This window comes from Narcine bancroftii, chromosome 4 (assembly GCF_036971445.1).
Source record: "Narcine bancroftii isolate sNarBan1 chromosome 4, sNarBan1.hap1, whole genome shotgun sequence".
Lineage (NCBI taxonomy): Eukaryota > Metazoa > Chordata > Chondrichthyes > Torpediniformes > Narcinidae > Narcine > Narcine bancroftii.
Window position 1 is genome coordinate 174,490,271 of NC_091472.1, and position 26,253 is coordinate 174,516,523.

The 26,253-nt window shown below is 40.5% G+C and overlaps 1 protein-coding gene across 9 annotated transcripts in view; it reads left to right on the forward strand.

Moving 5' to 3' along the window:
* Nucleotides 1-26,253, forward strand: part of sfi1 (SFI1 centrin binding protein) — a 287,818-nt gene that overhangs the window by 129,073 nt on the left and 132,492 nt on the right. For all 9 annotated transcript variants that reach the window (XM_069933071.1, XM_069933076.1, XM_069933070.1 and 6 more), the window contains 3 exons: nucleotides 1,381-1,457; nucleotides 4,367-4,469; nucleotides 5,821-5,917. In XM_069933071.1, coding sequence (XP_069789172.1) covers nucleotides 1,381-1,457; nucleotides 4,367-4,469; nucleotides 5,821-5,917 — 277 coding nt within the window. The remainder of the gene's footprint in view (nucleotides 1-1,380; nucleotides 1,458-4,366; nucleotides 4,470-5,820; nucleotides 5,918-26,253) is intronic.

Consider the following 26,253-nt stretch of genomic DNA (forward strand, 5'->3'; position numbering starts at 1 on the left):
AGTCAGCATGGCTTTGTGTGTGGTAGGTCATGTTTAATGAATTGGAGAGTTTTTCAAGGAGGTTACCAAGAAGGTAGATGAAGGAAAGGCTGTGGATGTTGTCTACATGGATTTTAGTAAAGCCTTGGACAAGTCCCACATGGAAGGTTAGTTCAAAAGGTTCAGACACTAGGAATTGATGGAGAGGTTGTAAATTGGATTTGAAATTGGCTATGTAGGAGAAAACAGTAGTAGATGGTTGCTTCCTCAAACTAGAGGCTTATGACTTGGTGTGCCTGAGGGATCTGTGCAGGGACCATTGTTGTTTGTTGTCTATTTCAATGATCTGGGTGATAATGTAGTAAAATTGGATCAGCAAGTTTGCTGATGACAGAAAGATAGGAGGCATTGTGGACAGTGAGGAAGATTTTCAAAGCTTGCAGAGGGATTGGGACCAACTGGGAGAATGTGCCAAAAATGGTAGATGGAGTTTAATGCAGACAAGTGTGAGGTGATGCATTTTGGAAGGGCAAACCAAGGTCAGAGATACACAGTAAATGGTAGGGCACTGAGGAGTGTGGAGGAGTAAAGAGATCTAGGAATACAGATACATTGATCCCTGAAGGTGGCGTCACAGGTGGACTGAATTGTAAAGAAAGCTTTTGGCATCTTAGCCTTTATAAATCAAAGTATTGAGTATAGGAGTTGGGATGTTATGTTGAAATTGTTTTAGACATTGTTGAGGCCAAATTTGGAGTATTGTGTGTGGTTATGCGCACCTAACCACATGAAGGAATATTAATAAGATTGATAGAGTGCAGAGATTAACTCGGATGTTGCGGGTCTTCAGTAATTGAGTTACAGGGAAAGATTAAACAGGTTAGGAATTTTTTCCTTGGAGTGAAGAAGAATGAGGGGAAATTTGATAGAGGTTTACAAGATAATAGGACTAAAAGACAGAGTGGGTATGAGTAGGCTTTTTCTACTTAGATTGGGAGAGATAAATACAAGGGGTCATAGTTATAAGCTGAAAGGGGAAAGGTTTAGTGGGAAGTTCTTCACTCAGAGAGTGGTGGGAATGTAGAATGAGCTGTCATCTGATGTGGTGAATGCGGGGGTCGATCTTGTGTTTTAAAATAGATTTGATAGATACGTGGATGGGAGAGGGCTGGAGGGTTATGGAGTTGGAGCAGGTCAGTGGGACGAGCGAAATAGTGGTCAGTACAGACTAGAAGAGCTGAATGGCCTTTTTTCTGTGCTGTAGTGTTCTATGGTTCAATTGTGTACAAATCTGGATTATTTTTACTTGTTGAATGTTCAGTATGTGTGTTTAAATTCCAGATGTTCAAGGTTTCACGTGTCCTTGAAAGTTCATCTCTTGCAACGCTTTTTCTCATTTAGGTTTACCTTCAAAACTCTCGGCAGATTTTGTATAAAGTGGAGGAGAAGGAGAATAAATGGAAAAGCAATCTCTTGAGGTATTAACATTTTGAAGTGCTTTGATCCAATATTCTGAAAAAGTACTGCATGTTTCAAATAACAATTTGGGTGTCTTGTTTGGATTAGTGTTCATGTGATACTTATGGAGTTATATAAAATCACGAGGAGCATGTATGAAATAAATATTTATAATCACTTTCCTCGGGTTGGGGAATCTGAAATTAAGGGGGATAGATTTAAAGTGAGAAACAAAAGAATTAAGGGGATTGAAAGTGCACCTTTGTCACAGAGAGTAGTGGTAGGCATATGAAATGGTGGAGGATGAAATTGCAATGATCAAAATATATTTAGACAGGTAAATGGGTAAGAAAGGTTTAGGAGGATATGGGCCAACACAGTCAAAGGGACCTCACTTAGGTAGACAGTTTGGTTGGCATGGACCAATTGGGCTTAAAGCCTTGCCTATTCTGGTCTGTAAAACTGTATGATCGAACTTGATAATTTCATAAAATTCCATAACTTAATGATTGCATCTTAAATAAGTTCTCTGTGGCTTCACCTGAGACAACTTTGAAGTTCAACCTAAAACCAGACACCACTTATGATATCAGAGTGCGAGCTCATACAAGTAAAGGTCCTGGTCCATATAGTCCTAGTGTTCAATTCTGGACACTGCCTCTAGATCCAGGTAGGATTTGTCTATTTGTGTCCTCCTTGATGCAGGTGGGTGATGATATTAGTGAACTGAGTCTCAAGATTACATATTATATCTCACTTCTTTGCACCAACTTTGAAGGTAATGTTCTTGAGTCTTAATTTACTTTGGGACTTCCATCCTCAAGTAGCTGCAATCCGTTGAGACTGCTTATCAAGGTAAGTTTTAGTCGATAAGATTTTCGGAGATCCAAGTTAATGACCATGAGTCAGAAAGCAGGATGGAGATCAAGAATCTGGTTGTGTGGTGCCAGGACAACAATCTTCCTTTCAATTTCAATAAGATTCCACCTGCATTGAATTCGCCCATCATTATTGAATGAAGATCTACTGGGACCAATGCCTGAAGAGGGCGCACAAAATCAATGAACCGGTGCGGACTCGAAAGGCCAACATGGCCTGTTTCCGCTCCGTAAATGGTTATATGGTTAAAATTGTTGCAGTTAAATTTGACCTCTATTGCATCACCACCTTTCAGGTAATCAAATCTATTTAATCCATGGCTATTTTAGTCTCATTGTTAATTATTAAAGAGCCATCCATATATGCATTCTGTTTGCTTCCCATTGTCCTTTTCCTAAATGGTGTGCTTTATGATTGGACTACTTCAAATTCCATCTGCATTTTTGTACTATCTACTTTTGATAATGGTCTGTAGTTTCTGAACATCAATTTTTCTACCCTCGCAAAAATGTTGACCCGATCATCTCTTGATATTTAACCTCAAAGTTCAAAGTTTAGATTTATTGTCCGAGTACCATATTTTTACGCATACCACACGCACATCATATGCGTTTTTTTTTTTACAAACCAGGTAACCCACCGCATGTTATATGTATGTGTGCGCTATACAAGAATTTTTTTTTTACATGTTGAAACAATGTGCACAATTGATAGCGGGTATGGGAAAGTAATCGTGGCAATGAAAGAGCGTGCACAATTTATTTCGGGCATGGGAAAGTCACACCGGCAATTTATAGCGAGTGTGGGAATGTAATAACGGCAATGAAAGAACATGCACAATTTATAGTGAATGTGGGAAAATTGAACCGACAATTTATGACTGGAGTGGGAATGCAATAGCGACAGTGAAAGAATATGTACAATTTACAGCAAATGTGGGAGTTGGGTACGTACAAAATGGCAAAATTCAAAAGTTTGATCTTGGCAGACTCGAAAATATCTCTTTGGCCTGAGTGTCATGGTATTCCAAGAAACAGGATATTCTGGCAAGGGCACTGCACCTTATCAATGTTAATTGTACAGACCGATCCCCTGATGGAGAAGATTAACATATCAAGTGCCTCTGATCTGAGACAACATTAGGATGATTCTGCCTTATGGCATCAGTTTAATCATCCTCATTACTTCAAATAAAACCATAAATCTTGTAATTGCACGCAATTTTTAAAAGATGAGGTTTCTTTTAAAGCAAGGCTTTTTAAATTAAGACACTAAAATCCTGCTTTACTCTGAAGCCTGTTAATTGATCTATTAATTGATTGGAGGATATCTTCTATATAATGGGTGATTGACATCTCTGAGGGAAGTTGAATAGGTTGTAAATTGCGGGAGATTAGCTTGGGACTATGGAATGTGTTGTCCCCTATCCCAAGTAAATGCAAATTGCTCTTGTGAGTTGGAATTCAGAATACTACACCCGCATGGTAAATACATGTGCATGCTATACGAAAATATTTTGACATAGTTTAAGATTTTCTGCACGTTATATGCATGTGTACATTGTGTGTGTGTGTGTGTTAGTGAAAATACGGTACATACAACCCTGAGATTCTTTTAACTCACGGGCAATGCAGAATTACCACTTATTATTAGTGCAAAAAACTACTCAAAAAGTTATATATACGTGAAAAGAAATAAAGAAATGTAAATAAAGTGTGCAGTACAGAGAGAAAAAAAAATCAATAAAGTACAAAAGAGTTTTTAAATGAGTCTGAGTTTCTTGTTGAGGAGTCTGATAACAACTTCTTATAGAACTTCTAGAATTCTCTGCTCTGGAGGGTTATAGATGGTAGATTATTGATTGTACTTGAAGAGGAAATAATTTTTTGAAAGATCAGGAAATGGTGGACAGTGGGGAAACTAGCACAGAAGAGATGAAGCCTCAGGAAGATAAGCCATGATCATATTCAGTGATCTATCAGTGATCTACTCCCATTTTATTATTTGTAAAATAGTTTGCTTTTTCATTGACTTGATCTTTATCTCGTAGATTTTCTTTCTCCACTTGGAAACAAAATGCACATGCATTGGCTGATGAAGCAAGGAAGGCTGCCAGAGTGGATCATCATTTTAACAGTGTTCTTTTGTCTAAGGTGTGGCTCATTTTCACTTAAACAAAGCTGCAAGAAATTGTTTGAAATGAATGTGAGAGATCAGTATTTTATTTTATCATCATTGTTTGTCCTCAAATCTTAACTTGGAATTCTTATTTAATTTTGTTTTGTTTTATTACTTTTGACCTTTGCTCCTCTGCATGGAAATGACATACACATTTCACCCAGTTGTCTTTGCTTTGCTACTCTATTGTCAGATTAAATTTAGATATACAGCACAGTAACAGGCCATTTCAGACCACAAGTCTGTGCCATCCAATTTACACCCAATTAACCTACACTCCAGTTACATTTTGAATAGTGGGAGGAAACAGGAGCCCCTGGTGAAAACCCATGCAGACATGGGGAGAATTCACAAACTCCTAACAGACAGCTTGGTATTCAAACCCCGGTCCTGATCGCTGGCAATGTAAAGGCATTGCACAAATTGGTATCCCAACTGTGCTGCCCAGGAACAGAAGAATACCTTGGGGTACTCGCTTTTGTTTAGCAAATGCATATAATTTTCCTTTAGCAGTTAAACAAAGTCAACAAAAGCTTGGGTTGAGTACAGTACACAAACATACTGGAGAAATTCAGCAGGTCACACGCTATCCATAGGAAGTCAAAGCTAATCAATGTTTTGGGCTTGGGTTGGTTATCCTCGACTTCCTATAGATGCTGCGTGTCCTGCTGAGTTTCTCCAGCATATTTGTGCACTGAACTTCCCTTTAGCAATCAGGTAATCTGCATTGCAGAGCATGGGACTGGGTATCACAAGAAAAATTCCATTGTTGATTATTCCAGCTGTGCTGTCAATTAGGTTCAGCTGAAAACCTTGTTGTTGCTAATGGTCACCACAATGCCTCTCACATATTGAAGAGCTTAAGTAGACTTTGATTGTGGGCTTGGAAAGTCAAAGAAAGACCAACTGATTGGCTGCTTATCACTGTCCATTCATCAGACTCAACGATGCTTCAGTGATCAGCTTATCTGCAGTAATTTACTGACTGGACATAACAATGAATTGTCAGCACTCATGGAAGCAAGCAGCTGTTAGTACTTTGAGAAAAGGGTGTGAATAAAAACAGACACCTTTCTCCTGGTTGGTTCAGCTTGACTTTGATATGCAATGACTTGACCTGGGTCACGGTGAGATTCTCATTTCATCTTGTTCACGATTGATGCAAATATCAGCTTGCAGCTACATTTTTGATGTTTACAAGTGTATAGATGTCTTTTAAGCTTTTTAATGAATTAGCATCAAGGCAGTTGTGTTAAGATATTGAAGGATATAGAGGTTATTTCAATAACAACTCAGCAATGACTTTGTGACTTTAATTTTGTAAAGGTTTTTGGCTGCTGGAGAGATGTGACCTCAATTCAAGTATATCAACGACTACAGAAAGACAAAGTTGTGCTGGAAGCAAAACAGCATATTGAGTTTGGTAAGTGACAAAATACAATTCATGAAATATACTAGAAAATTTTTAGAGCTGTTAGAAATTAACGTACCTTTAAAGAAATTGCTCGAGACAAAAATTGAGAACAAAGAACATTTATTACTACAACAATGCAAAGTTGGGTGCTTCCCCTTACCCTGGGAATACACACACATACTGGGGCTCACCCAACTTTTATACAGTCAATTTCAGTATCAGAGTGCCCTCCCCCTTACATTCTTCTGCCCCCTGGATGGGTTTGGCATAGGCAATCCTTCCTGCCTACGTGCAGTTTCAGTACACTTGGAGGACCAGGGGGTATCCTGTGGGTGCCCCATCATGTCATTGTCCTTATTCACACCTTCCTGATTCTCGGGGCTACAGTCTCTTGATATGCAGAGTTGACTCATTCTATCTAGGGTTGGCTAATTTCATATGTATAAATCTGTGTATGGTTAGCTAATTAGATATGTAGGACTTGGTACTTCTGTCCAGGGCTAGGAGACCCTTATCTGATCCAGACTACCTCAACTTCCTACATTCTATTGTACCTTACCATTCCTTATCTTAGTCTTATGGTCTTGTCACAAAGACTAGAAGATTCTTATGTTAATCGTGCTGACTCTGCTTTCCTGCATCCTAACCCCCCAAGCTTATCCTGTTTGTACTGGTTACAGCCATTAACTGATGAACTTTAGTTTCTTCCATGTTCATAATTTTAGATCAATTTTCCCATCTCTCACAATCCTCACTTTTCTTTTAGATCAGTAATACTGATCTTTCACCATGATCAGTGTTACTTGATCTTTGGTTACTAGTGTCAGTGTGACTGATTTTTCCCCCCCCCCCTCACTTTTCTTTTAGATCAGTAATACTGATCTTTCAAGTGTAAGGTGTAGTTTTACCCAGCTGGTCAATAACCGAATTGTAATCTCTGTGTAAAGTCTTTAGGTAGGGGAGCACCATGAAGGTCAGAGTAGCGAGTCCAGCTGCTTATTAGGGTTGTGAGTATCAGGCTCCAGTTCTCAGTAAAGAGTCTAGTCCATCCCACATCAGTCCGAATTTGCTACGTCTGAACATGGGCATGGGCAGATTCACGTTGAAACATTGAAGCAGTGTCTTTTAACCACCCGACTTTTGTAAGCATTGTCCTGACGAAGTCTGTGAGAAACGCTGCCTTCAGCAGCGAACGAGTAGCAGTAGTCAGGCGGTTCTGTTAGGAATTAAAGTACCTTTAAAGAAATTGCTCGAGACAAAAATTGAGAACAAAGAACATTTATTACTACAACAATGCAAAGTTGGGTGCTTCCCCTTACCCTGGGAATACACACATACACTGGGGCTCACCCAACTTTTATACAGTCAATTTCAGTATCAGAGTGCCCTCCCCCTTACATTCTTCTGCCCCCTGGATGGGTTTGGCATAGGCAATCCTTCCTGCCTACGTGCAGTTTCAGTACACTTGGAGGACCAGGGGGTATCCTGTGGGTGCCCCATCATGTCATTGTCCTTATTCACACCTTCCTGATTCTCTGGGCTACAGTCTCTTGATATGCAGAGTTGACTCATTCTATCTAGGGTTGGCTAATTTCATATGTATAAATCTGTGTATGGTTAGCTAATTAGAAATGTATGACTTGGTACTTCTGTCCAGGGCTAGGAGACCCTTATCTGATCCAGACTACCTCAACTTCCTACATTCTATTGTACCTTACCATTCCTTATCTTAGTCCTATGGTCTTGTCACAAAGACGAGAAGATTCTTATGTTAATCGTGCTGACTCTGCTTTCCTGCATCCTAAGCCCCAAGCTTATCCTGTTTGAACTGGTTACAGCCATTTTACTGATGAACTTTAGTTTCTTCCATGTTCATAATTTTAGATCAATTTTCCCATCTCTCACAGTTCCGTTGAATTGTGGCTAGTATCTGATGTCCTCTTCAGCCCCGAACCCTAGGGCCACCGATCTCCGAAGGCTGTTTGGAGCCTGATATTAAAGTGTCAAGCAGCTCACGTTGTTGGAAACTGGTGCTCCCCTTCACGGGGTGATGAAAAATGACCAAGCTGGGGGGGTTGTTTCTGTGATTTAACTGTGTTGCAGCTTGTCTGCTAACATTAGCATATGTATTATTGAACTTGTGAGTTGCAGCCTGTCTGTGCACATTAGCATATGTATTAACTCTCTCTCTCTGCTACATGTACAATCCTGACTACCATTCTGTCTGTCTTTGTCCCACCATGTCTTTTGTGCTATCGCCTCAAACCTTCTGTCTTTAATACCTGTGTAGGCTAAGAAACAAATTAAATGTACTCCACTAAAGCTGTTCAGTTCCCCTGGTCTGTATTGGAATCCCTTGTTAACCCATATCCCACTATGACTATACATTAAATCTATGCCCTGTCTACATTCTAAAGGAGCACAATTGTAACCTGTGCTGCCCCTATTCCAGGGGGACTTAAAACATACCGAGTACTGAAGTGACATATCCATTTAACGAACAATATTCCAAAAAAATGAATAAGCAACAATAAAAGTAAAACCCATTGAAAACAGCAATAAAATACAACAATAACTGAATAAACCATTAAAATACGACAATAAATGTAAAACCCATTAAAATACGGCAATAAAGAATACAACAATAACTGTATAAACCATTAAAATACGACAATAAATGTAAAACCCATTAAAATACGGCAATAAAGAATACAACAATAACTGTATAAACCATTAAAATACGACAATAAATGTAAAACCCATTAAAATACGGCAATAAAGAATACAACAATAACTGTATAAACCATTAAAATACGACAATAAATGTAAAACCCATTAAAATACGGCAATAAAGAATACAACAATAACTGTTTAAACCATTAAAATACGACAATAAATGTAAAACCCATTAAAATACGGCAATAAAGAATACAACAATAACTGTATAAACCATTAAAATACGACAATAAATGTAAAACCCATTAAAATACGGCAATAAAGAATACAACAATAACTGTATAAACCATTAAAATACGACAATAAATGTAAAACCCATTAAAATACGGCAATAAAGAATACAACAATAACTGTATAAACCATTAAAATACGACAATAAATGTAAAACCCATTAAAATACGGCAATAAAGAATACAACAATAATTGTATAAACCATTAAAATACGACAATAAATGTAAAACCCATTAAAATACGGCAATAAAGAATACAACAATAACTGTATAAACCATTAAAATACGACAATAAATGTAAAACCCATTAAAATACGGCAATAAAGAATACAACAATAACTGTATAAACCATTAAAATACGACAATAAATGTAAAACCCATTAAAATACGGCAATAAATGTAAAACCCATTAAAATACGGCAATAAATGTAAAACCCATTAAAATACGGCAATAAATGTAAAACCCATTAAAATACGGCAATAAATGTAAAACCCATTAAAATACGGCAATAAATGTAAAACCCATTAAAATACGGCAATAAATGTAAAACCCATTAAAATACGGCAATAAATGTAAAACCCATTAAAATACGGCAATAAATGTAAAACCCATTAAAATACGGCAATAAATGTAAAACCCATTAAAATACGGCAATAAATGTAAAACCCATTAAAATACGGCAATAAATGTAAAACCCATTAAAATACGGCAATAAATGTAAAACCCATTAAAATACGGCAATAAATGTAAAACCCATTAAAATACGGCAATAAATGTAAAACCCATTAAAATACGGCAATAAATGTAAAACCCATTAAAATACGGCAATAAATGTAAAACCCATTAAAATACGGCAATAAATGTAAAACCCATTAAAATACGGCAATAAATGTAAAACCCATTAAAATACGGCAATAAATGTAAAACCCATTAAAATACGGCAATAAATGTAAAACCCATTAAAATACGGCAATAAATGTAAAACCCATTAAAATACGGCAATAAATGTTCTAATCAGGGCTAATGGTAATGATTTAATCCAGGAAAGACCAGTCTCTTCATGAAGTCGAGTGAGTTGGAGTTTCAATGTTTGATTCATACGTTCGACTCGACCCGAACTTTGGGGATGCCATGGGGTATGTAGTTGCCATTCTATTCCTAGGTTCTTGCAGACACCCTGTAGAATCTTAGAGGTGAAATGTGTACCTCTATCTGAATCAATGGTCTGCATCATACCGTATCGTGGAATGACACATTCAATGAGTATTCGGATGACAGTGTTGGCACGATCATTCGGGGTAGGAAAAGCTTCAACCCATCTTGTAAAATGATCGACCATGACAAGGAGAAATTTGTAAATACCAATCTTAGGAAGTTCAGTAAAGTCTATTTGTATGCGCTGGAACGGGCGAACGGCAATGTCGCAACCGCCAGGTATTACTTTGCGCATCGATTTCTTATTAACCCTTTGACAAATGGGACAAGATCTAGTAGCAAGCTTAGTAATATTGTATATGCCAGGGCAGTGAAGGGAACGTGCAAAGGTATCAACAAGGGACTGGGTTCCCCAATGTGTTTGTTGATGTAACTGATCTATGACTTGGCGGGCTATGGCTTTGTTAATGACTTGCCGTCCGTCTACTGTCCACCACAACCCGTCGGCAGTCTGGCAAAATCCCTTATCTCTCATTGCGACCTCCTCTTCCCGTGAAAAGATGGGATTCTTTTTAATCTCTATCGGCGTGGGTAGTAGCTGGTATATGTGAATCTTTTCTGCTAATGCCGCCTGTTTGGCAGCTGCATCAGCCTGCCTGTTTCCTCTAGCTTCAGGACTGTTACCAGTCTGATGTCCCCGCACATGTACAATGGCAATATCGGACGGGAGTGTTAAAGCCTCTAGGGATTGGGTAATTAACTGTTCATGGGCTAACTTTTGTCCTTTGCCAGTTATCATCCCTCTTTCTTTCCATATCTTACCGAAGGTATGGACTACACCAAAAGCATATTTAGAATCAGTGTAGGTCGTTCCTACCTTGTTCTCTAGTTCGTGGAGTGCTCTACAGAGGGCATATAGCTCACAGGATTGTGCTGACCAATGACCAGGGAGGCGACCAGCTTCGATCACCAGTTCCTGTTTACCGTCCACTACACTATACCCACTATAGCGGGTTCCTGCAATACAACGTGAAGAACCATCAATAAACAATTTTTCCCCTTCAGTTAAAGGGACATCGGTTAGGTCTTCCCTAATTTTTGTTTGTAAGTACAATGTTCTAAATTGTCTGAGCACACATGTTCTAAATTGTCCGAAGGCTGGTCATTAGTTGGAGAGATGAGGAAGGCTGCTGGGTTGAGAGTTTTGGTTGTAATTAAGGTCAAATCATTGCTGTCCATTAGTATCGTTTCGTATTTTAAGATTCTCGAATCCGTGAGCCACCTTCCAGCTCGCTGCAATAGAATATTGCGGACTGTATGAGGGGTATGCACTATCATAGGGGCACCGAAAGTAATCTTTCATCCTTCTTCCACCAAAATTGCAGTGGCTGCTACGGCTTGTATACATTCTGGCCAGCCGCGACAAACGGGGTCTAAAAGCTTTGACAGGAAAGCCACTGGTTGTCTATAGCCAGCCCTGCTCTGGGTGAGCACTCCAGTGGCTGTTCCAGCTTTGGTATTAGTGTACAAATCAAAGGTTTTGTTTAGGTCGGGTAGCGCTAAAACTGGGGCACGCGTTAGGCACCGTTTAACAAAGTTGAATTTTTCAATCTCTTCATCCGTCCAGTCAAGGGTTTCGGTTCTTATACTGGAAATCTTATCATAAAGAAATTTGACCAGAATCGAATAATTTTCTATCCATATTCTACAGAATCCCACTAACCCAAGGAATTTCCTGAGTTCTTGGGCATTTTTGGGAGAGGGGATCTGTATAATACCAGTTATTCTTTCTGGGCTAATTTTCCTGGTTCCTTGACTAACTAGATGACCTATGGGGGTCAATTTTACTCATGATGGTATAAGGATTGGGTACAACCGGGTGACGGGCAAGAATGAATTTGTTAAGCTCCCTCATGTCCTGTACTAGGCGGTAGGTGCCGTCTGGCTTTTGAACAGGTAAAATCGGGGTATTAAAAGGAGACATACAGGGTTCGAGTATACCGTCCTGAATCAACTGGTCAATTACGGGCTGTAAACCTTTCCGGCCAGCCATCGGAATCGGGTACTGTTTCTGTCTAACAATTCGTTGAGTATCTTTTAACGTGACTTGTAGCGGAGGAATATCAAGGATTCCTCTATTTCCATTTCCTGCCCATACTCTTGGATTTATTAGTTTGCGATCTTCCTCGTTTAAAACATAGAATTGTACTCCAATGCCTGATTGTAGAGGTCGAGTACCGATAGCCAATTGGTCCTGTAGATCCCTTCCTAGCAAGCATACTCCGGCTTGGGGAAGTAATAGAAGATCCTCAATTATGATCTTATCTCCCATTTGAATACTGACTTCTCGCAATACCGGGACTGGAAAGTCTCGTCCTCCTACCCCAGAAACTGTAACTGTCCCTTCTATTTTCACCCCCTGGGGTTGGTGTAGAACGCTAGATCGGGCGGCTCCAGAATCGACCAGAAATGTCATCTTATTCCTGTGGGGTCCTATGCATAAATTAACTAACGGTTCTCCTTGCAGCCCCACGGTATGTATTAATTGAGAACCGTGACCCCCCTATTCGTGATCAGCTTCCATCAAGGCATAGGAACGTGTGTCCATTGCTCGCAGTGGGCATTCCTTTTTAAAGTGCCCTTCCTTTCTACAATGAAAACAAATAAGGGGTCCTGTTTCCCAATCTTTCCCAAAATTTCTAGGGGGCATACGTCGTCCCCGGAATCCTCCTCTACTCCTCCACCTGCTGGGGTCTCCACCTCCCCACCCGTGGCTCCCCTCACCTCGTACAGAAGTTGGCCAGTAATCCTTATCTTTTTCGTGATGGTCAGCTACTATTCCTTTGACTGTTTGTAATAGAATTTTAGCTTTCCCTTTTTGTTTATCCTCTGCCCTCTGGACAAATGCTCTCTGAGCAATCTGCAGTAACTGGGTAATTCCTTGCTCGTGCCAATTTTCTGTCTTTTGTAACTTTCTTCTGATGTCTGGGGCTGAGTTGGTAACGAAACCCGTTAGAACCAATTGTTCCCCTGCTGGGGATTCTATGTCGAGACCCCCATATTGTTGAATTGCCGTGCGCAATCTATTGAGAAATGCAGAGGGGGTCTCCTCAGGACCTTGAGGAACCTCAAAGGCTTTTTTGAAGTTCTGTCCTTTGGGGACAGATTCCTTGATTCCTTTGATCAAATTAATCCTATATTCCTCCATCAGTGTGCGGCCACCACTGGTATTTTTGTCCCAATTAGGTTTTGTGAGAGGGAATTTGGCTTCTCCAGGGATCGCCTCGTGTCCCCCTTGGTGTTCCTTATCCCATGCTTTAATGCCTGCCTGTCGGATCATTCCCCGCTCATCTAAGGTAAACAAAGTCTTAAAGATGGATGTTAATTCCTCCCAAGTATACAAATTTGGTCCCAAAAATTGGTCTAACTGTTCGGCACATCCCTGGGGATCTTCTATCAGGGAGATTAATTCTTTCTTAAAATTACGTACTTCGGTGCTGGTCAGGGGCACATTTACGAACCCAAGACCTTCTCCTAAGGGAACCTCCCGTAGGGGTCGCATCCAGCTAATTTCTGGTTTCTTAGATTTGTGTTCCTGTTCCCTGAGGAGTAAATCGCAGGGTTCTGCCACTTCTTCCTGAGGGGTCTCACGCTGTTCTGAGTTACAATGTTCTACCTCTACTGTTAACGGAGGTGGTAATCGAGCGCTTTGTGAGCGAGTCACCATACCACTCCGGTTCTCCTCTTTCTTCTCTAGTGGTAGGGGAGGAGGGGGAGGTGCAGAAGGGTAGGTAATAGGAGGGGAAGGAAAGATAGGAGCTGGCATAGGAGGAACATAGGGTGGAGGGAGGGAATGTAACACATCCCAACCCTGTGATTCAGGGACAAAAGGTTCCTCCTCTCTCTTATCCCTGAATTCTTTCTCATTCAAAACCAGCTGTTCAATGGATCCCTTGAGCCAGCAGGCTGCATATTCCCTGCTCTCAACATTGTCTTTCTGGTTTTGATAGAGCCATAGGTTCAAAGCTTTACACATCCATTCATCCTCGGATCCGAATTTTGGCCAGTACACGGAGCTCCCTTTAACCGGGTATTTAACCCATTCAATACAACAATACCTGACCATTGTCAGTTTCTCTTTACCACGGGTCTTTCCTGTGCCCCACTCAGATAACATCAACCCAAGCAGGCTGTACGTAGCTATCTGGTGTTCACATCCTGTACCAGGACTCTCCTCCTTGCTACCCATTATTCCCATGCTTATAAACAAGTAAAATACTCTTACCGAGTTCTAGTAGTGCTGCTCTAGTGCGCTTCCTTCCGTCGTTTGTTCTCAATGCCTCTTCTCGGATATCACTCGCTTCTTCCACTGACCAGCCACCCGTCGCCCGTGAGTCCAGCTGAATCAGCCGGGGTGCACCTACTCTCGTCGTCGGGGCACTCTGTCAGTGGAGGGAGTGTGATCCCGGACGAGCCCCCATTTGTTAGAAATTAACGTACCTTTAAAGAAATTGCTCGAGACAAAAATTGAGAACAAAGAACATTTATTACTACAACAATGCAAAGTTGGGTGCTTCCCCTTACCCTGGGAATACACACACATACTGGGGCTCACCCAACTTTTATACAGTCAATTTCAGTATCAGAGTGCCCTCCCCCTTACATTCTTCTGCCCCCTGGATGGGTTTGGCATAGGCAATCCTTCCTGCCTACGTGCAGTTTCAGTACACTTGGAGGACCAGGGGGTATCCTGTGGGTGCCCCATCATGTCATTGTCCTTATTCACACCTTCCTGATTCTCGGGGCTACAGTCTCTTGATATGCAGAGTTGACTCATTCTATCTAGGGTTGGCTAATTTCATATGTATAAATCTGTGTATGGTTAGCTAATTAGATATGTAGGACTTGGTACTTCTGTCCAGGGCTAGGAGACCCTTATCTGATCCAGACTACCTCAACTTCCTACATTCTATTGTACCTTACCATTCCTTATCTTAGTCTTATGGTCTTGTCACAAAGACTAGAAGATTCTTATGTTAATCGTGCTGACTCTGCTTTCCTGCATCCTAACCCCCCAAGCTTATCCTGTTTGTACTGGTTACAGCCATTAACTGATGAACTTTAGTTTCTTCCATGTTCATAATTTTAGATCAATTTTCCCATCTCTTACAGAGCCAAATTTTGTTCTTTCAGTATTGGCCTGGCAGTGTGATTATATACCTAGTTTGACCTTAGTTTCATTTGTCTACTTTGAGAATTAGAAAAGGGACTCATTTAGGAGATTGTACTTTATCATTGAGTTTAGTTTGTTGGAAGATGCATAAAACTCATCGAGTCATACAGCACAGAAACCGGTCCTTTGACCTACCTTATCCATATTAACCATCAAATACCCACCTACATTAATGCCAGTTACTGGTTTGTCACATTCTGTGCTTTGGTGATTTCAGGTGCTCTTCCAGATAATTCTTAAATTTTGTGAGATTCTCTGTTTCCACCATCTTCTCAGGCAGTGCATTTCAATTCCAATTACTTTTGAAGTTCAAAAAGAAATCTTCCTTTTATTCCTTCATAGTCTCTTACTCCTTATTTTAAAACTATGACCTCTGGTTACAGATGCCCTTGGGGAAAAGTTTATTCCTATCTACCATACAATTTTGTCCCTTTCTATCAGCTCCTTCATGCCAGGGTAAACAAACCCATTTTATCCAGTTTCTCCTCATTGCTGAGGCACTTCATCGCAGGCAACATCCTAGTAAATCTCTTCTGCACTCACTCTGGAACAATCATATCCTTTTGATAACATAGAAAAAGACACTACCAGAGCTGGAGTAGAGACATAGCACTCCTCCATTTCAGATCTGTGTCACACTCCCATACTCATATGTCCATGGCCTGTGTATTATCCCACCAAGACCACCTGCAGATTGGAGGACCAACACCTGATTTTCCATCTGAACACTCTCCAGCCAGATGGCATTAACATCGACTTCTCCGGTTTCTGTTAAACCACCCCCACCTCCTTAAAGATTCAATTTGTTGTCATGTAATAAAAACAGTATCATATTATCCAAAATTGCTTTTGTCCTCTGTAAGGTAGACCGATTTGCCATTGGCAGAAATTGCCTGAAGCACCTCTTACAAAGAAAGAGAAGCAAAAAAGTGTCCCCTGGAGTCGCTGAGTGTCCGTAGTTCACCTTCTATGCCCCTGCAGCCACACAGAGTCCAGTCCAAACCATTGGCAACCCGAGCTCCAGATTCGCACCTCTGATACAGTTAGGAACCCTTCAATGCCCTCAGGACTCTCCCACATCCTGATTCCGATACCTAGTACCAGTCTCCAGCAATCCCATTTCGCCTGGTGCGAGTCCCTTGACTGCAATCTCCTGCTGCCTCCATGGGTTCCTCATCTAAAGTCACCAGTAGCCTGCCGCCTGTGTAGCTCCTTCAGCCACAGAACCACTCAAAGGTCTGCTGCAGTGGTTATCATCCATGGGTTATCTCCTCTGCTTCTCCTTCTCAGATGGGAGGTGTTTTCCCCATTTTCTGGTGCCCTGCACCAGTCCTCCGCTTCCCTGGAGTCTACAACCCCTCGTGGCTGCTGATAATCATAGGCACCGCCATCTTGGATCCAGTTCCCACAGTCGTGGGATTTTAAATAAAGCTAATGTAGGCTCCTTTAACAAACCATTCAAAGCCTGTACTGAGCTGATGGCAGTCGAACTGGATGTTTGGACTCTGCAGGAGCACGGTGTCTCCACTCACTGCTCTCCAGTGGCGGTGCTGCCCTTGCAGCAGGTCCGGTCACCTTTTCCCCAACATACGCTTGCTTTTTCTCTCTCTCTCCCTTTTTCCCTCTATCTCCTTTCACAGAGCCAAAATCAATTCTCACTTTCCCTCTTGTCATATCCAATTTACACCTTTTGTTGGTCTAGCCAGACTTCAGTCTCTTTATTCTGCCACCTTCCTATTTTTTTGCTTATTCCTTGAAGAAGGGCTCAGGCCTGAAATGTCGATAATATATCTTTAATTTCCATGGATGCTGCGAGACCGGCTGAGTTCCTCCAGTATTTTTGTGTGTCTGTACCATAATCACATTGTCTGCAGACTTTAATGTTTCATCTCATTACTACTTGCATACCTTCTGTATTGACAGTGGAACAGATTGACCAGTCTATTGTACTTCAAATGGGAATGGAACAGAGAACATAGTTGTAGTGAAGGTTGCGTGGAATTTCATTCTGGGCAACACAGTGCAAGGAGAGCAAGTTGGATATAATTATTTGGACAGGTTGCTTGCACTATGCTAATATTTTCTTCTATATAGAGCAAAACAATTCATGAAATAGAAACATGTGCCTTTGGTGGAAAATACTGAACAAGGTCAGAAATTGGAGCTGGATCATTGGTGGAAATGTGGATGTCTAATCCCAGAAGTTATTTTGAGAATGAAATGCTTAAACAAAGCAGGAGTCAGTTGTGTGGCTTCTTGCACTTCTCTGCAAAGTAAAATCATGGCTTGGCTTTTACCCAAGGCCCACTTTCTTGCATTAAGCCTATATTCCTGATTCTCTAAATTATGATAAACTAATCCTTTGAAAACTGAAATATGTTAGATTTTTTTTGATGGAACTAAGACAGGTAACTGGACTCCAAGTCAAGGTTGACCATAATCTCACTGACTGGCACATATCAGGCTTCCAAGAATTAATGGCTAACTCTTACTTCAATATACTCTATGTATAGCCTCCCTTAAGCAGCCTGTTAAAATCACCAAGTGATTGTGCAATGCAGTTAGTGATTTATACACACCTGTTTTAAAGTCCCCAGTGGTGGCTGGGAGGCAGAGGTAATCTGTTAATGCAATAACTACATGATTATACACATACATGAATTTAGAAATAATTAGATTTTTAAAAATATACATATATATGTGTGTGTGTGTGTGTGTGTGTGTGTATATATATCTGTGTGTATAAAACTGCAGTCACATGGTAGGCTACCATGAGGGTGACATAAGCTCTTGTCCCAAAATAACCAACAGCCTCACTCACTGCCTTTTCCTACTCTTATCCTCTTATAACTCATTTCTTTGGTTCTGAACCAAAAGGACGTGATATTCTATGTAGCTAAAGAGATTGTTGACATGCACTACTACACAAAAAAGTGAGATGTACCCAAGCTTGCAGTTTATTGTGACATTTGGGAGACGTGTCCCATTAAGAGCCAAAATCATCCTATTTGGGAAATGGAGAAAATGGAATCATTGTGGATTTAAAAAAAAATCAAAATTGATCCTTAAAAAGACAATTGGCTATTCTTTTGAGGGAAAAATGTAATACAAAATCATGGATGCTGTCTGACATGCTGAGTTCCTGCAGCAATTCTTTATCAACAGAAAATCTATTGTAGGTACAAAATAATATATTTTTTAATTTTTTTGTTTTTAAACTATTTATCTGCCATTTGAGAACTCTTCAAATAGACAATTACAGAAGACCCATTATGGGTGAGCATTAATACTTGCAAATTCCCTGTACTGAAAATTGGGGCATTAGTTTGACCAGAACTATTGTACAGTACTTAAAAGGGAAAGGGATCAGAGATTAACTCGTGGGGACTCAAATTAAGCCCCATGTTTCTAAGGCTGAGCTGTCCATGCCAATGGATATCTGATAACTTCGGTCAGGCTGGGTAAGTCACTCAAGACACCTGAGTGACTACAGAAGCTGGAATCTGGAGGAACGAACAACCAGTTGGGGAACTCAGCAGGTCAAGCAACATCAATGGAAAACCTTTAGTGTGCACTGAAATCCTCCCACTAATGCTGCTCTTGTAGCTACACAGGATGAAACACACCACTAACATGATGGGGGTTTCAAAAGAACTGTTTATTCAAACTTCACATATGCCCTTTAAGGGCATCATGAGCTTCGCCTGCTACGCCGGCGGTGACGTCATCACACTTGCCCAAGGCATGGAGGTTTCCCGATGGCACCATCTTCTTGGACCTGCCCTGCTGATGCAGCAATACAAGTGTGGTTGGTTCACCACAAGTGATGGGCGTCGTCACACAACCCCCCGCTCCAGAACCGGTTTATGCTTCTTGCCGCTTGGGCGGCCGACCTTGTCATTTCGGTTGGGCCGTCAGTACTGGCTGGCTAAGGTCAAGATGTGCCACCTTGAGTCTGTCAACTGTGAATATCTCCTCCCTGACTCCCAATGTCCAAAGTGAATGTCTTGCCTAAGTGTTTCAGGACTTTAAGTCCCACGTAGGGGCGCCGCAGGGGTGCGGGGATTGGACATCGCAGGACAAAAACGAAGTCCGCCGTGGCCAGTTCTTTGGGAATGCAGGACGGGTGTGTCGGTGGTGGGGGCACTAGTGAGGCGAGCTTACCCTGAAAGTTTGCCAGCAAGGTCTGATTCTCGGTCGTGGAACCAATGCTTGGGTCAAAGAACTCCCTGGGCAACAACAACGGTGCGCCATAGACCAACTCGTAGGTCTTCTTTCGGAGCAGTTTTGATGCCGAGCAGGACCCAGAGCAATTCATCTGTCCAGTTGGGGCAGGTGAGCCAAGCCATGAGAGCCGGTGGAAGTGCTCCACTAGACTGTTGGTTTGGGGATGGTATGCGGTTGTATGATGGAGCTTGATCCCCCAAGAGGTTTTCCACCTGTGACCAGAGGGCAGATGTGAACTTAGCGCCCCTGTCGCTTGTCACGTATGCTGGAACTCCGAACCTGGCAATCCAGTGGGCAAGTAGGTTCCTGGCGCAGGACTTGGCAGAAGTGTCTCTCAGTGGGATGGCTTCTAGTCACCTCGTCACGCGGTCGACCACCGTCAACAAATAGCAGGTGTCCCTGGTCACCGGCAGGGGGCCCATGATGTCGATGTGTATGTATTCGAACCTCTTGGTCGGGAAGTCAAACTCCTGTACTGGGGCCTTTGGAGGTCTGACACTGCGTGCAGTTTGAGCTACCTGTTTGTTGAGGCCGTGTCACACGAACTGTTCTGCCACCATGCGAACCGAGGTCTTGACCGAGGGGTGAGCCAAGTTGTGGATTATGCTGAAGGCCTGCGGTCTCCATTGCAGTGGGACTACCGGGCACAGTGAGCCGGTGGAATCGTTGCAGAGCAGCGTGTCGGGGCTGTCCAGCAGTTTGAGGTCCTGGAGCTGGAGGCCCATGATGTGTTTCTGCATCCTCCTTCTGCACCTGTGCTAGCTGAGCATAGTCCAAGCTGTGGATGGATGGTGCTCCTTGAGAGTACGTCTGCCACGACATTGTCCTTACCCACTCAATGTCGGATGTCATTGGTGAACTCCAATATGTAGGACAGATGCCGCTGCTGGTGCACCGACCAGGGATCCTTTGACGTGGTGAGGGCCTGAGTGAGCGGTTTGTGGTTGGTGAAAACGGTGAATGGCCAGCCCTCCAGGAAGTACTGCAAGTGTCTGATGGCCAGGTCCAGGGTCAGAAACTCCCTGTTAAAGGTGCTGTATTTTAGTTCCGAGGGGTAGAGGTGCTTGCTGAAGAACGCAAATGGGTGACACTGGCTATTGACTGATTGCTCTATGATGGCCTTGACGGTTGTGGCTAAAGTGTCCACCGAGAGTGTGGTGTTGGCTTCAGGTTGCAGGTGGGCTAGTAGGGTGGCACTCGCCAAGGTGTTCTTCATCACGGTGAAAATATTCTCGGCCTCTTCTGTCCATTCTAGGGTCTTATTCTTGGCGGCGATCAGTGCGAACAATGGCCGCATGATGCAAGCTGCCCCCAGGATGAAGCGGTGGTAAAAGTTGACCATCCTGGTGAATTCCTGTAGACCTTTGAGGGTGTCTGACTTCGGGAGCTGGCGTATGGCTGCAACCTTCTCGGGCACTGGGATAGCCCCATCAGTGGAGATGGTATGGCCCAGGAACTGCAGGGACTCCTTGCCAAACTGGTACTTAGCACGTTGATAATGAGGCAGAACTCTGCCAGCCAGGTGATTAGTGCATGGAGATGGACCTTATGTTCATTGTGGTTCTGACTGGCGATGAAGATGTCGTCGAGATAGATAAACACAAAATCCAAGTCTTTTCCCATTGCGTCCATCAGCCGTTCAAATGTCAAGGCCGCCTTTTTAAGGCCAAAACCCATCCACAGGAACTCGAATAGGTTGAATGGGGTGATGATGGCTGTCTTGCCGATGTCGTCGGGGTGGACCGGGATTTGATGGTAATCCTGTACCAGGCCGACCTTTGAGAAGATTTGGGAGCTGTGCAAGTTTGCCATAAAGTCCTGTATATGCAGGATGGGTTATTGGTCTGGCGTGGTTGCGCCGTTGAAGCAACAGTCATCCATGCATGGGCGCCAACCCCCGGAAACCTTTTGGACCATGTGGAGGGGGGAGGCCCAAGGGCTATACAACCTGCGGATGATCCCCAGTTCCTGCAGTTGAGATTTCCTTTGCCAGTTGCAGTTTCTCGGTGGGCAAGCACCTGGCTTTGGTGTGGAGGGGTGGCCCTGGGTCGAAATGTGGTGGCAGACTCCAAGTTGGGTCATGGCGGAAGTAAACCGGCTGCAAGATGGAGGGGAACTCGTCGAGCATGCGAGAATTCTCGTCCTTGGTGGTGCTAATGGAAGCTGTTCCTGATTCCTGGAATCAAGGCGGACAGATTGCCTTTGACATCCACAAACGGGCTGTGCGCCCAGAGGAAATGGGCCCACCGAGACCAGTACAAACTTCCAGCGAAACCTCTCCTTGCTGATCTGAATCTGTGTGCTGCGTGTGCCGAAAGTCTTTTTTTAAAAAAAATTTTTTATTTTTCACACTATAAACCATACTGACCAAAATACATACAGACATTTTTCTCTTGAATATATAGTGTCATTTTCTCCCCTTTTTCCCCTTCCCTCCTTCCCTCACCCCTTTCCCATTTATTCAAAGTTCAATCTATAAGATACATTAAACCCGTTAAACAATGTCATCACTTAATAAATATAAACAAAAAATTTTTGTCTTTTACTTTTATATACTGAGTCAGTTCATTTCGTTGTCTTCTCCTTCTGTCATTTTTGGTGGTGGAGGTCCATGGTAGGATTTCTCTATTGTATTTCATGTATGGTTCCCATATTTGTTCGAATATTGTGATGTTATTTCTTAAATTATGTTATTTTTTCTAATGGAATACATTTATTCATTTCTATGTACCATTGTTGTATTCTCAAGTTGTCTTCTAATTTCCAGGTTGACATAATACATTTTTTTGCTACAGCTAGGGCTATCATAATAAATCTTTTTGGTGGCATCCAAATAGAGTCCAAATTCTTTATTTCTTATATTACTTAGAAGGAAGATCTCTGGGTTTTTTGGTATGTTGCTGTTTGTGATTTTATTTAATATCTGGTTTAGATCTTCCCACAATTTTTTCACTTTCTCACATGTCCAAATTGCATGTATTGTTGTTCCCGTTTCCTTTTTACAGCGAAAACATCTGTCTGATACTGTTGGGTCCCATTTATTTAACTTTTGGGGTGTGATGTATAGCCTGTGTAACCAATTATATTGTATCATGTGTAACCTTATGTTTATTGTATTTCTCATAGTTCCGGAGCATAGCTTTTCCCATGTTTCATTCTTTATCTTTGTTTAGATCTTGTTCCCATTTTTGTTTAGGTTTACAGTTTGTTTCCTGGTTCTCCTTTTCTTGCAGTTTGATGTACATGTTTGTTATAAATTTTTTAATTATCATTGTGTCTAATCACATATTCAAAATTGCTTCCTTCTGGTAACTTCAGACTGTTTCCCAATTTGTCCTTCAAGTAGGTTTTCAGTTGGTGGTATGCAAACCTTGTATCGTGAATTATATTATATTTGACCTTCATTTGTTCAAAAGATAATAATTTATTTCCCGAAAAACAATTTTCTATTTGTTTAATTCCTTTTCTCTTAAGGAAAGGTTATTTATTGTGAAAGAGATTAGTTGATTTTGTGTCAATATTAATTTTGGTAGTTGATAATTTATTTTATTCCTTTTTAAGTGAATCTTCTTCCAAATGTTGAACAGATGGTCCAATACTGGTGAATTCCTACGTTGCACCAATTTTTCATCCCACTTATATAGTATATGTTCAGGTATCTTCTCCCCTATTTTATCTAGCTCTAATCTGGTCCAATCTGGTTTTTCCCTTGTTGGATAAAAATCTGATCGGTATCTTAATTGTGCTGCTCTATAATAATTCTTAAAGTTTGGTAGTTGTAAGCCTCCTTGTTTGTACCATTCTGTTAATTTATCTAGTGCTATCCTCGGTTTCCCTCCCTTTCCATAAGAATTTCCTTATTATTTTCTTTAGCTCCTTGAAGAATTTCTCTGTTGGGTGAATTGGTAATGATAGAAATAGGTATTGTATCCCTGGGAAGATGTTCATTTTAATACAGTTTATCCTTCCTATCAGTCTTAATGGTAAGTCTTTTCATTAATGGCTGATAATTTAGTTTGTATAAATGGCCGAGACTATTATTTAATTATATATCTAGGTATCGAATTGCTTGTGTTTGCCATCTAAATGGTGATTCTTTGTGAAATCCTCATTATTCATTGGCTTGCTTCACTTTTATTTGCATTGATCTTGTACCCTGATACTTCTCCATATTCCTTCAATTTCTTATGTAATTCTTTTATTGATATTTCTGGTTCTGTTAAGTATATTATAACGTCATCTGCAAATACTGATTTTGTATTCCTTTTTTTATCCCTCTTATTTTTTCTGTTCTTATCAGTTCTGCTAGTGGTTCAATAGCTCACACGAACAGTGAGGGGGGATAGTGGACGTCCCTGCCTTGTTGATCTGCTTAATTTAAATTGGTTTATATATCCATTTACTGTCACTTTTGCCAATGGTCCCTTATATTTTTTTAAAATTTTTATTTTTCACACCATAAATCACATTAGCCATGATGCACACTTTTTCTTTTTCACACATATACAGTGACTTTTTCTCCCTCTCCTCCCTCTTCCCAAGCCACCCCCCCCACCCCCCCCTCCCATCCATTTTAGGTATACAATCTAGGTTACATTAAACCAGTCAGACAATGTTGTCATTCAACAAAAATACACCAAAAATTCTACTGAGTCCATTCTTTTCTTTCCTTCTCCTTCCATCAACTTAGGTAATGATTGTCCCCGGTAGGTTTTCGCTATTGTATTTAATGTAAGGCTCCCATATTTGTTCGAATATTTCAATATTATTTCTTAAACTATATGTAATTTTTTTATAATGGAATACATTTATTCATTTCTATATACCATTGTTGTATTTTCAGATTATCTTCCAATTTCCAGGTTGACATAATACATTTTTTTGCTACGGCTAGAGCTATCTTAACAAATCTTTTTTGTGCATCCTCCAAATCAATTCCAAATTCTTTGTTTTTTATGTTACTTAGGAGAAAGATCTCTGGATTCTTTGGTATATTGTTTTCTGTTATTTTATTTAATATCTGATTGAGATCTTCCCAAAATTTTTCTACTTTCTCACATGTCCAGATTGCATGAATTGTTGTTCCCATTTTTTTTACATCGAAAACATCTATCAGATACTGTTGGGCCCCATTTATTTAACTTTTGAGGTGTAATGTATAGTCTGTGTAACCAGTTATATTGTATCATACGTAGCCTCGTATTTATTGTATTTCAAATCGTTCCAGAACATAATTTCTCCCATGCTTCCTTTTTTATCGTTATATTTAAATCTTGTTCCCATTTTTGTTTAGTTTTACCATTTGTTTCCTCATTCTCCTTTTCTTGCAGTTTAATGTACATATTTGTTATAAATCTTTTGATTAACATTGTATCTGTAATCACATATTCAAGGTTACTTCCCTCTGGCAAACTCAAACTGCTTCCTAATTTATCCTTCAAGTAAGATCTCAATTGGTAATATGCCAGCGCTGTATCTCCAGTTATATTGTACTTATCTCTCATTTGTTCAAAGGATAAGAATCTACTTCCTGAAAAACAATTTTCTATTCTTTTAATCCTTTTTTTCCCCATTCTCTAAAGGAAAGGTTATCTATTGTAAAAGGGAGTAACTTATTTTGCGTCAATATTAGTTTTGGTAATTGATAATTTGTCTTATTTCTTTCTACATGAATCTTCTTCCAAATATTGAGGAGATGATGTAATACTGGAGAAGTTCTATGTTGTACCAATTTTTCATCCCATTTATATAATGTGTTCAGGTATCTTTTCCCCTATTTTATCTAATTCTAATCTCGTCCAGTCTGGTTTTTCCCTTGTTTGATTAAAAATCTGATAGGTATCTTAATTGTGCAGCTCTATAATAATTTTTAAAGTTTGGCAATTGTAAGCCTCCTTGTTTATACCATTCTGTTAATTTATCTAGTGCTATCCTCGGTTTCCCCCCTCTCCATAAAAATTTCCTTATTATTTTCTTTAATTCTTTGAAGAATTTTTTTGTCAGTTGTATTGGCAATGCCTGAAATAGGTATAATATCCTTGGAAAAATGTTCATTTTAATACAGTTTATCCTTCCTATTAGTGTTAGTGGTAAATCTTTCCAATGCTCTAAATCGTCCTGTAATTTTTTCATTAGTGGATAATAATTGAGTTTATATAATTGGCCGAGATTTTTGTTTATTTGTACACCTAGGTATCTTATTGCCTGCATTTGCCATCCAAATGGAGATTCCTTCTTAAATTTTGAGAAATCCGCATTATTCATAGGCATTGCTTCACTTTTATTTATGTTTATCTTGTAACCCGACACTTCTCCATATTCCTTCAATTTCTTATATAATTCTTTGATTGATAGTTCTGGTTCTGTTAAGTACACTATAACATCATCCGCAAATAGACTGATTTTATATTCCTTGTCTTTTATTTTTATTCCTTTTATATTATTATCTATTCTTATCAATTCTGCTAGTGGTTCTATAGCTAACGCAAACAATAAAGGTGATAGTGGGCATCCCTGCCGCGTTGACCTGCTTAAGTTAAATTGCTTTGATACATGTCCATTTACTGTCACTTTCGCTAACGGTCCCTTATATAATGCTTTAATCCAATTAATATACTTCTCCGGTAAACTGAATTTTTGCAATACTTTGAACAAATAATTCCATTCTACTCTGTCGAAGGCCTTCTCTGCGTCTAAAGCAACTGCTACTGCAGGTGCTTTATTTCCTTCTACTGCATGAATTAAGTTAATAAATTTACAAATA